Raw genomic sequence first — 12372 nt, 5'->3', positions numbered from 1 at the left:
ACCTATGCCTCAAGCACCTTACCATATCTGTCTAGTAGTTCCCCCTTATCCATGAAGGATATGGTCCGAGACCCCACGTGAATGCCTGAAACAGTGGATAGTACAAACCCTATGTATACACTATGTTTTTTCCTGTACATACACACTTATGATAGAGTTTATAAGTTAGGCATAGTAAGAGATTAATAAAAATAACGAGAAAAATTTTAACAATATACTAAAATAGAAGTTGAGTGAATATGGTCTCCCTGCCTCAAAATATCTTAACTGTACTTCAGGTAACTGAAACCTCCGGAAGTGAAACAGTAGTTGGGGGGTGGGGGTGGGGGTGCTTACCATATTGTTGTTTTCAAACTTTTCATTTCAATGCACAGAAAAAAAAACTCAACACTAAATACTAACTACCTAGGTTCAACAAATATTAACATTTTGCCATATTTTATCTGTCCTTATAGTCTAAATAATGATTCTGGAGAATCTGGGGGAAGGGATGCCTCTCACCTATATGATACATTAAGTATTAAATCAAAGACTGGCTATGTATCATTCCCTATGTTTTCTCATGAGTAGTCTGCTCTCCTAAACTATACTGTTAGTCATGTATTATATTAAGATGTCTGGGTATAACTATATATTCTGTAAACACCAAGTCCCCATATCTGTCTTAGTGCCTAGAACAGATCCAAGGACACAGGAAGTAAGACTTAAGGACTATTTGATAAATTAATGAATAAATTTGCTGCCAATTCATCCAAATACAAAAATTCCTCCAAAATGCAGAGGAAATAACCAACCTTTTAAAACCGAATCATAAGATAAACATCATCTTGTTATATGAACAGTGCAAGAAAAGGACAAAGTTATCTCTGTAATTCTTTATTAAAAATACTGCTGTACACATAGAGACTGAAAACAGGATTAAAGATGAATAACACAAATTGGGTCATGACATTAGAACTTAACATATTGGTGCTTTTTAGGGAAGTTGCTGACATCCAAATCACAGAACCAAGGTCAAAAGCAAAATACAAAGGTACCCTCAAAAATATTTACAATGAAGTAAATACACTAACAGAATTTAAAACAGGTACAAAAACTGGAAATGACCAATGTTACATGATTTCAAAGGTTGTCCTTTCTGTGCTTTTATCTGTCACGACAGGAAGGTGTGGAAAGTTTATATCCTTAATTTGACTACTCTCGGATATTAAAATCTTTCTATGAATTAAAAAGACTCTAGACAACCTCTTAAATGGAATTACACTATGGAAAACAGGGCTCCCCCAAAAACACCTAGGCAGAACTGAGAGTTCTTTGAAAACCATTCCCAATAAAAACTAAATGAAAAATAAATATAAAACAAAGCTTAAAAAAATATGCATTACCTGACACCAACCTTTTCTGGCTGACAATATTTATTCATGAAAACATATCAGCTGTCTACCTTTTATATGCAAACCAAGTCCTGAGGTTAACTAGGGGCTGAAGCAAACTAGCGTTTAGGATGCAAACATTCTTGGATTTGCGATGTAAACTTGCCTTGCAGAGGGAAGTTTGCTGGTCTATACAGAATGAGAAATTCAAGCCCTATTTTAACCCCTGCCCTCTTCAGCTTTCACAAAACATTGGTCCACAAATTAAATTTTCAAAAAGTTCCCAGACCCCAAAACTAAATAGATGATCCCCTTTCATTTTCAAAGAAAACAATATTGGAAAAAATCTCCAGCCCGCTTATAAATTAAGCATTTCATATTTCTTCTAGAATACAAGTAGTTCTTTTTTGTACAAAAGAATTACAATATGATTTGTCAAAAAACATATAAAAAGACAGCTGCTCTTCCTCAAATACATGAGCTAATGATAAAAGACTTTTGCATGTTAATGTCTCCAAGTTCTTGTTCTTTTTACATAAAAAAGAACATTATGGTGGCAAATGTTAATTATCCTTTTAATATTGAACATTATGTTCTTTTAAAATCCATCCAGATCAAATGCAGTAATTTTCTTTTTAACTCAACAACTGATGCTACCAAACGTGGACTCAATATACTTGTTAAAACGTGTAAAGCGTGTCTCTAGTCTTCAAAGCTTTCAGATGAAGAGAGGTGCTTTTTCTTGATGCAAATCTCAAGGCAGAGAAAATCATTTTAAAGCTTATAAAAAGTGGACAGAGAAATACTAAAAACTTCTCTGAAATATACAAATATGTGTAATTATTAAAATTGAAGACAGTAACATCAGTTGCAAGTGCTTGTGAGTCTGTCCTGACCTTTTGAGTTTCCACATTTTCTTCATCGTTGCATGGTGAGCACCCAGTGCTAGTAAAACATTCAGTGCTGGGAAAGGAGATAGAGTCTTCATTACTGATTTTAAGAAAGAAAATTCCTATGTATTTGGCAGTCTTCAGTATCAAAGTATAGGTATTTCATTTACTAGAAATTCCATGAATACCCAAGTTTGGCGACAACTGCATGTCCAAATATTAAGAAAGTTAAGAGGAGGAAAATTCCAAACTTTTGAGATGGACTTATTCAGGAATATCGCACAGAGTGAGTTATTATCAAAAGTACTATTACTTTGGGCTAAGCAGTGACTGCAAAGGCACAGCAGATCGTTATCCCTCCAAATTCAGGCTGTAAAACATCAGAAAGCTCTTGATACCAGACCACTGCTGAGTTTAGTTCATCTTCTGAACAGTGTCTCTGTGTCTGTCTCCAGTGTAAAGGACCATAATAAAGCTGTGGTTCAAAGAGCAGAACTTCATACAAAAGAAAAAAAAAAAAAAGCAAACTGGAAAGAACCTAAAGTAATATACTCCTGAACTTTAGGCCTTTAACATTTTTCTTAATTTTCTCCTACTTAAAAAATTTGCATAAATGTAAATGTATCTGACTAGCAGGCAAATGTCTTTTTAAAAAGGCTCTAGTTGAATTTGAAGGAAAGAGCTATACATGCTCCTTCAGTTACTGTTTATCTGATCTTTATTCAGAAAGGATTTAAATCAACTAACAGGGGAATTCATATCCAACAATTCACTGGTATTTTCTTGGTTTGTTCTTAACGAACAAAACAAAACAAAAATCTCAATTTGAACTAACAGTGGGTGGCATACAGAGAGCTTGCATACAATACTCTTACGAGAATTACGTACTATATTGAACTTCTATGAAATTATTTACCTGGTCCATAATGTTATTCAGGGCAACCCGTCCCAAAAAGAGCAAATTCTGCAACCCTCAATGGCAAAAACGCTGCCCAGCATTGCTTCCCAAAAATGTCCTTGCAAACAGTTTCCCTTAATAAGTATACAATGTGGCAAAATTTCAAAGATCAGAAAAAGTCTTTAAAAAATTAAAATTAGTGCATATACAAGTGGAAAAAACAAAAGCAGGAACATCATTCACCTGATGGTGCTCCTAAATCTAAAATAAATTCTTCACAGATATAGCCTCCAATGGCAGCCATAGCTCTTGGGTAAGTGAAACATTCTTCCTTTCAAGTAACAGTGTACCTGACTGAAGTGCAAGCAGCTTCGCTCATCTCCTGTTCGTTTCCCAAATGTGAATGAGATGATGAAAAGTTCAGCTGTAGTGCAATTTGCTATTGGTTAAGTTCCTTAGCCATGTCCTGCGTGCTTTTTTAGCAAATACTACAACTGACCATTCGCAGCTGCAATCAGTTCTTGAAAAGTATTTTCAAAGCAGCGCTTTAAGTCACTGTAGGTCACCACGAGTACACTCTTCTCATCTCTGGAAATCAGGCTTATTTTTTCTGGCACACCAGCATCTAGCTGAAACAATATATACACAAGATATGAATTCATAACATGCAGAAAAGAATTTATCTACATTTGCAGCAAACATAAGTAAAATATCTAAATTTTTTGGTCACATTCCCTTTCAGATATTCATAAGTACTTTACATCATTCACTAGTATGCGCATAATTTTCGACTCAGACATGTTCACACAAACACTGCCCTATGTTTCTAACTATCCCTTCACGGAGCTTAATGTTTGCTTGCATTATAGTCTACCCAGTTGATGCTCAATAATTTTTCTCCCAGTATCTTCCATTTTTGGCATCATGAATTACAATGCAAAGAACATACTCATCTACTTAATTTTTTTCTTCTGTAGTAAGTATTTTTTTCCTTAGGAAAAATACTTAGAAGTATAAATATTAATAAAAAAATGTAAAGTATTAAGAAATTGGTCTTTAAAAATTTTTTAAAAACACAAAAAAATAAAGTAGAAGTGGTTTATAGCTTAGTACATAGAACCAAATTGTTTTCCAAAGCATATCAGACACCATGAATTTATAAGTTTTTAATACTTTTCCAGCAACCCCACAGCAAATGAGCACCTTGCTATTTAAATTTAGATTTTAACTATTATCATCAAAGTTTTTTTCATACATTTACTTTGGTATTTCTGCTTGTGTGTAAATGCTAGTATATGATCTTTACCCACGACCCTAATGGAATTTGGCAGTAATATTCCAGTGAGGTCTTTATAAAGCATTGGCCGGGCGCGGTGGCTCACGCCTGTAATCCCAGCACTTTGGGAGGCCGAGACGGGCGGATCACGAGGTCAGGAGATCGAGACCATCCTGGCGAACACGGTGAAACCCCGTCTCTACTAAAAATGCAAAAAATTAGCCGGGCGAGGCGGCGGGCGCCTGTAGTCCCAGCTACTCGGGAGGCTGAGGCAGGAGAATGGTGTGAACCCGGGAGGCGGAGCTTGCAGTGAGCCGAGATCGCGCCATTGCACTCCAGCCTGGGCGACTAAGCGAGACTCTGTCTCAAAACAATAAATAAATAAATAAATAAAATAAAGCATAAATACTGACCCTTTGTCTGTCCACTGGTCTTGTTATGGTTTTCACTTTGTCATTTTCAATGTACTTTTTAATTTCATTAATTGATACAAAATTAAAACATGTTTACAACTCACTGAAGGCTCAAACATCCAAATCATTTACCAGATAATTTCTGTCATTACTTCTACCAAAATAAGCTTATATAAAATCTTAATTTTGTATAATCAATCTGGCCATCCTTCCAATTTATCACACTCTTTTCAAACTTAGAATATTGTCAGACTTCAGATTTGGGGTATTATTTACTACTAGCTAGTTCATGATGTGAAATATAATTTTCTTCAAATTTTCAATTATCCTAATTGCATTATTGATAATTTCATTATTGAATGGTCTTTGATGAATTTAATGAATATTATCTTTCATTATATGATCTTTGCTTAAGGCAACTGTCCATGGCTTATTCCATATTATCTACTTGTCAGTGTTTGTTCTGGTTCTATGTATTTTTAATTACTGGTGCTCTGATACTATGTTCTAAAATCTGACAGAATTATTTTCTACATACTGCTCTCAAGAAAAGGTTTTTCCCCTAAGAGAAATAAAGGGAAAATAAATATATAACTCATACTGAATTAGTTCAATGATACATATAGTTTTGTGCAGTCTTATTGCCCAGGCTGGAGTGCAATGGTGCAATCTTGGCTCACTGCAACCTCTGCCTCCTGGGTTCAAGCGATTCTCCTGCCTCAGCCTCCCAAGTAGCTGGGATTACAGGCATGCACCACCAATGCCCAGCTAATTTTGTATTTTTAGTAGAGATGGGGTTTCTCCACGTTGGCCAGGCTGGTCTCCAACTCCCGACCTCAGGCAATCCGTGTGCCTCAGCCTCCCAAAGTGCTGGGATTACAGGCATGGGCCACCGCGCCTGGCCAGTTTTGTGCAGTCTTAATGTAAGTTATTGACAATACTCCCTATAGAGTTTTAAGGAAGTTAAAAGAAGGCAAAGTAGTGCTTAAAAACAAACCATAACATTTTCCCTGAATGGTTACCACACTGTACATTAATAGTTCTAAATCATGTGCTACAGTAGATGTTTTTTCCTCTAGTACTTATAATTTAGGAAAGTTTAGACAAGAGTGAGTAAATGTTTTTATGAAGGGTCAGACAGTAAATGTTTTAGGTTTGGCTTATTGTTTATTTTACAACTCTTTAAAAATGTAAAACTATTCGAGGCTCTCAGGCTATAAAAAAGTAGGCCCATAGAATGGATTTGGCCTGCAGGCCACGGCTTGCCAGCTCCTGGTTTATACATAAATCTATACAGAGACAACATTTACTCTTGGAGACCAGTTCTAAACTTCATAATGCCAAGTAATTCATAAGGAAAATGTCTTCTTTCTTTTCTCTGTAATTTTTGTCTTTCCCAACCTTTTCTAAAACATAATGCTGCTGGGCGTGGTGGCTCATGGCTATTATCCCAGCATTTTGGGGGTGGGTGGATTGCTTATCTCAGGAGTTTGGGACCAGTCTACATGGTGAAATCCGTATCTACCAAAAGGACAAAAATTAGCTGGGTGTGGTGGCGGCATGTGCCTGTGGTCCCAGCTATTCAGGAGACTGAGGCAGGAGGGAGGATCACTGCAGCCCTGGGGAGTCAAGGGTTCAGTAAGCCATAAGTGCCACTGCACTATAGTCTGGGTGACAGAGCAAAACCCTATCTCAAAAAAACAAAAACAAAAAAAAGCTCACCTCACCTCTCGAATAAATTTATGATCTATTTTTTTAATCTACTTAATTCATCTAATCATCAAATTCACCATTTATAACAGCTGAACCTGCTAGTAACTAATGTCACTAGTATTGTGCTTTTATTATTTACTACTTGATTATAACACCCATAGTTAATAATAAATAATTTGATAACACCCAACGTAACTCACAATGATTCAGAAGGGGTTCAATTTTTAAAAAATAAACATAAATTTATTTTTTTGGTTTTTACCACTCATTGTTTTATGTGGCATAACAAAACCACATGTAAACAAAACATTGCATAAAGGAGGGAAGCAGTCATTTTATAATACTTTATCATAATAAAAAGATCCACAATAAAACATTCTAAAATGATTCATGAAGGCCAGGCACAGTGGCTCACACCTGTAATCCTACCACTTTGGGAGGCTGAGGCAGGCAGATCACTTGAAGTCCGGAGTTCGTGACCAGCGTAGCCAACATGGTGAAACCTTGTCTCTACTAAAAATACAAAGATTAGCTGCGCGTGGTGATGGGTACCTGTAATTCCAGCTACTTGAGAGGCTCAGGCAGGAGAATCGCTTGAACCCAGGAGGCAGAGGTTGCAGTGAGCTAAGATCATGCCACTGCACTCCAGCCTGGGCAACAGAGCAAGACTCTGTCTTCCATCGCCCAAAAGAATTATTCATGCAATATTTAAAAAATCCTCCCATTGTAAAAAGTGTTATTAATAAAATGTCTTACAGGCTACTGTAGGAGTACATCCTGATTTCTTATGTCCCCTAGTATTTGTAGAAGATACAACTCTATACACATTATAGGCAGAATTATGATCTTAAAAATCTAAATACAAATTACCTTGTTAAGACAAGAAATGATATGACTGAGGTCAATCCAGGGAGCACCCGCTTCTGTCACCTGATGAAAAAGATGATCCCTAAAGAGTTTCAACAGATAACGGTCTCCAGTCTCTGACCAAGTTGGATCCTTCTGAAACCTGGGGGAAATTAACATTTTACCTCAGTAACTCATGCTGTATGCTCTGTGGCCATATGTCTATTTTTTAGACTCAAAACTAGTTTAATTTTATTTTTTTCCCAATAAGTAAAAAATTGGGAGGGAGTCTGGTATAGTGTTTTTAAAAAACAATTTAACTGAACTAGTAAGTATATGAATTCCAGTTTTCAGTCAGCAACTGTCAGGGGGAAATTATCCCTTACGCATTCCTATTTTATATGACCTCTTTATTTCAGCCCCCACTATTAGATAAAATGGAAAAGATAAAAATGTCTTAAATCTTCTTTTCTTCCTCCCACTCTGTAGGTTACAAAATAGAGAGAGGTCAGATACACCTTCTACTTCACCAATATGTATAAAACAGAAAAATGTTTAGCAAACAAAAAGGAAGTAAACATCAGTTTCCTACCATTCCACGTGAAAGCAAGCTGTAAAGAAGCAGATGACCACTGTGAGTTTTCAGTGACCTTAGGAATTTACAGTCTAGTAGGAAACAGACGTTACTCAAATAATCAAAGAAAGCTGTAACTGCATATTTACATAATGCTCCTAAAAGGGGTATGACATAAAAACAGAAACATGAGTTCTTCTAGCGGGGCAAGGAAGGTTTTCCAGAGGAAGTAGTGGCTGCCCTTCCCAGAAGAGGGATGCTCCTTCGTCAGAGATCGGTATTTGCATGGAGCACTGAAGAAACTTAAGGAAGGTCATGTGTCTGAATGGGTTGGGGGAGAAAAGAGACGAAAAGAAGAAGACAGAGTGAGGGCAAGGAAAGCGACAGAGTGAAGACAAGAACAAAGAATGGGGGATAAGGACAGAAAATTAAGTAAAAGGCAGATTCGAGACCAGGATGAGAAGTAGGTAGGGATCAGACTACACAGCTTAGGTCATGTTTTAAAACTGGGTCTTTATTCTAAGAACCAGAGGAGAAGCTCACCATACGGTTTTAGCACAATCATATATATATGTTTTGCAAAGGTCACTCCAAGGACTTCCAATTAAAATAAGATTAAATACCCATTTATCTCTGCTCCCTTTCAACAGCCCATCAAATTGACAGTAAATGTCTAAAAAAAGGGAATAAACACAAGGACAAAGGGATCAGAAAAAGCAACAACAGTGAAGAAGAGATAATCATGAACATCTGGAAGGCAGAGGCAGATAGGTAAGTGGGATGACTTAGTAGACCTGACAAAACTGAACCCTAATTCTACAGGGGATGTGGGAAGAGGGTGCCCACAGGAAGCAAGCCACCCACACTGGCATAGCTCAGAAACTGAAGCCACAAAGGACTACTAAAAGTGCAAGTTTGGACTGAGGATGAAAATAGGAGGATTGAGAAAAGGTTCTATAAACAGCAAACAGATAACCCATCTCTTAACCCCACTCCCACCTCTGTCTGGCAAAAATCTGGAGGTTTTACTTTCTAAAAAGGGTGAATGAGAGAAGCTCGAGCCTCAGGGATGCCAAGCAAACCAGAAGGTGAAGAGCTGAGGAGTGCTGGATGACACCCTATTGAACAAATGCTTTCCCTCTGTGTGGTTCCCAAACCTGGCTTACCAGGCTTACACCACAGACAGTAGCGGTTGGAAGATTCTTTTCAGTGGATGCTGACCTGTCCAAGACAAATGACAATACTTGAGAGTCTACCAAACACAAACAAAAATCATGTATAACAACATCACACTGCTTTATGATACAGAAAGGTTCAACATTCTATAATCCCTGCCCTCTCACAGGCTTCCCATTGGCTTTTTAGGACCTTATTTTTAATACGAATGGGCAGCTAAGTATCAGAAATCTTTTGAGGAGGAAACAAAAAAAAAAACAAAATAAAGCAAACTCTTGATTCCTATGAGATACTGCAGGGAAAACGGAACAAAACTTAAAACTAAGACAAACACCAACCACCAGTAAAAATCTATTAATTGACGGCCTCAGAGAAATAAGAATTAGATGGTACAAGACAAATATTCAGAAAACAGAATTGTTCTTGGAAAATAAAAATATGATAGCAGAAATTTAAAAATTCAAAGAATTAGAAAAAACCTTTTAATATAATTGAGATAACTGCCCAGAAAGTAGGACAAAAAAATTAGAGATATAAAATAGAAGAGAATATTTGAAAATCAATTGCAAAGGTCTAACATCTGAGCGATGAGAATTTCAGGAAGAGAATTTATTAAAGAAACAATGAAGACCATGTCCCAGGACTGAAGGACGTTAAGTTTCCAAGATTAAATGGGTTCACACCTGTTAATCCATCATTATGACTCAAAACCCACACCAAGGAACATCACTGTGAATTTCTGAACGTCACAAAAAAAAAAAACAAAACAAAAAAAAAAAAACCACACACACCAAAAGCTTGGAGGAAAGAAAAGATTTATAAAGAAAACGGCTTTGAATCTGCCTGGAAGTTAAAAGGAACAATGCTTCAAATTCTGAACTATCATCACTATTATTTACCTATGTACTGAAAGTACCCACTAACACAATCACTCAAGAGAAATTAGAAGTATAGAAACTGGGAAGGAAGCTATCATTATTTGCAGATGATATAATTAAACACCTGGGAAACTCGAAGAGAATTTACTGAAAACGAACCAAACAGAAGGTACCAGAGCATAAAATTTAAAGAAATCAAGAATTCTCATATACACAAATAACAAGAAGACACAATGGGGGAAATTTTCCTATTTATAATAGCAACAAGATGAAATACCTAAGAACACACACTCAGTATGCTATAACTATATAAAAAACAACTTAAATACTACTGAAGAATACAAAAGTAGACATCAACAAATAGAATGACATACCATGATCTTGGATAAGATGACTCAACATCTAAAACCACAAATGTTCCCAGAGTTTAAACATGATAAACAGGCTATCTTCCCTATTAAGAAACCATCAGGTTTATTGGTTTTTTTTTTTTTTTAACTAAAGCAGCTGATTCTAGAATTTGTACAGAAAATTAAATAGTATTAGGAAAATAACAAAGTGGTGCCCAATAAATGGAAATGGGAAACAATACTGCTAGATTTCAAAATTCAATTTCATGACTGAATTAAAATAGTATGGAAGAGGTGTGGCTTCAAACCAGTGGGGAAAAGCTAGATTGTTCAACTATTCAATAAATAGCTTTTGGACTACTATGTAGTCTTGGGGACAAGGGGAGATGGACTTACACCTTACGCCCGATACAATTTCTAACTACGTAAAACATTTTTAATATGAAGAAACGAAACCACAAATGTTCTGGAAAAAACCATTAAATAGTTCCCTCGTAATCTTCGAGTAGAAAGAAGCTTTCTAACTATGATTCAAAATCCAGAAGCATAAAATAAATTTGGAGGCCGGGCGCGGTGGCTCACGCCTGTAATCCCAGCACTTTCGGAGTCCGAGGCGGGTGGATCACAAGGTCAGGAGATCAAGACCATCCTGGCTAACGCAGTGAAACCCCGTCTCTACTAAAAATACAAAAAATTAGCCAGGCGTAGTGGCGGGCATCTGTAGTCCCAGCTACTCGGAGGCTGAGGCAGGAGAATGGCGTGAACCCAGGAGGCGGAGCTTGCAGTGAGCCGAGACTGGGCCACTGCACTCCAGCCTGGGCGACAGAGCGAGACTCCATCTCAATAAATAAATAAATAAATAAATAAATAAATAAATAAAGGTCAATTACAGTACATACACAGATGTCTCCAAGGGTGGGAAATGAGCAGTCAAAAAAAAAAAAAATTACAAAAAGAGTGAATCTCTTTAGCTCTTATATATCAATAAGAAAGACAAGCAATCCAACTGAAAATAAAGATGGGCAAAGGATACGAATTGAACAGGACATAAGAATGGATCAATAGCACAAAAGAGATACTCAAACATGCTCGTTAAGAGTAAATAGAACATAAAACTGCATTTAAATTCAATTTCTCACCTACAAGGTTGACTACAATCTAAGAGTTTGAAAAAAGTATTTTGGTGAGGCAGTCTCATGAATTACACACAGGTAAATATTCTCCAATAGCTATGAAATTATTGTGATGTACCGACTGACCTAGCAATCACAATTGGCCTATATTTACATATATATAAGATTAAGTATGCACAAGTTAGTCCCTACAGTATCGCCCACCCTAGCAAAGGGCTGAAAACAGCCCAAATGCCCATCCATAAGGAACTGGGGAAATATACTATAATATATCCACAGGATATACTACTACCAGGCCATAAAGTGTGAGGAGACACACAGCACAGTGGATAGGAGCACACGCTCTGGAACCATACTGTCTAGACTAGAGTCCTGGATCATATACTTATTAATTATGCAACCTTTGTTCAAGCTATTTAACCTCTCTATGCTGCAGTTACTCTGTTAAATAGGAATAGCAATGGTAACTCCATCACAGGGTTGTTATGAGGAATAAGTTAGGGCATATTTGTAAACTATTTTGAATAGTGCTTGGCATATACTAAACATATATAAAGATTTCTAAAATACACAGTTATGACAAAATATACTGTATATGGTTTACAATTTTTATATATTTAAAGAGGGAGGGGATAAGAATATATAGTTGTATTTGTAACTCTGGAATAATACAGAAGAAACTAAAAATATAGACGGATGGGGCAACTGGGAATAGATATTGGGGATGTCAGGAATGAAAGAGAGACTTCTACAGTTTTCACTGCAAACTTTTCCTACTTTTTACTTTATTCATAGACAATCTATTTTAAAAATTTAATTAATAAAAATAATTTCCTGGCTGGGCGCAGTGGC

At 36.5% G+C, this 12372-nt stretch overlaps 1 protein-coding gene across 11 annotated transcripts in view; it reads right to left on the bottom strand.

Annotated features, from left to right (window-relative positions):
- Positions 1-863: 863 nt before the first annotated feature.
- Positions 864-12372, bottom strand: part of PAN3 (poly(A) specific ribonuclease subunit PAN3) — a 158932-nt gene continuing 147423 nt past the window's right edge. For all 11 annotated transcript variants that reach the window (XM_074021786.1, XM_005585540.5, XM_045377071.3 and 8 more), the window contains 2 exons: positions 7434-7572; positions 864-3790 (listed from right to left, as the gene is read on the bottom strand). In XM_074021786.1, the coding sequence (XP_073877887.1) occupies positions 3650-3790; positions 7434-7572 (280 nt within the window). In that variant the 3' untranslated portion in view covers positions 864-3649. The remainder of the gene's footprint in view (positions 3791-7433; positions 7573-12372) is intronic.

This window comes from Macaca fascicularis, chromosome 17 (genome assembly GCF_037993035.2).
Source record: "Macaca fascicularis isolate 582-1 chromosome 17, T2T-MFA8v1.1".
In the NCBI taxonomy this organism is placed as follows: Eukaryota; Metazoa; Chordata; class Mammalia; order Primates; family Cercopithecidae; genus Macaca; species Macaca fascicularis.
This window is presented reverse-complemented; position numbering and strand designations above follow the sequence as displayed.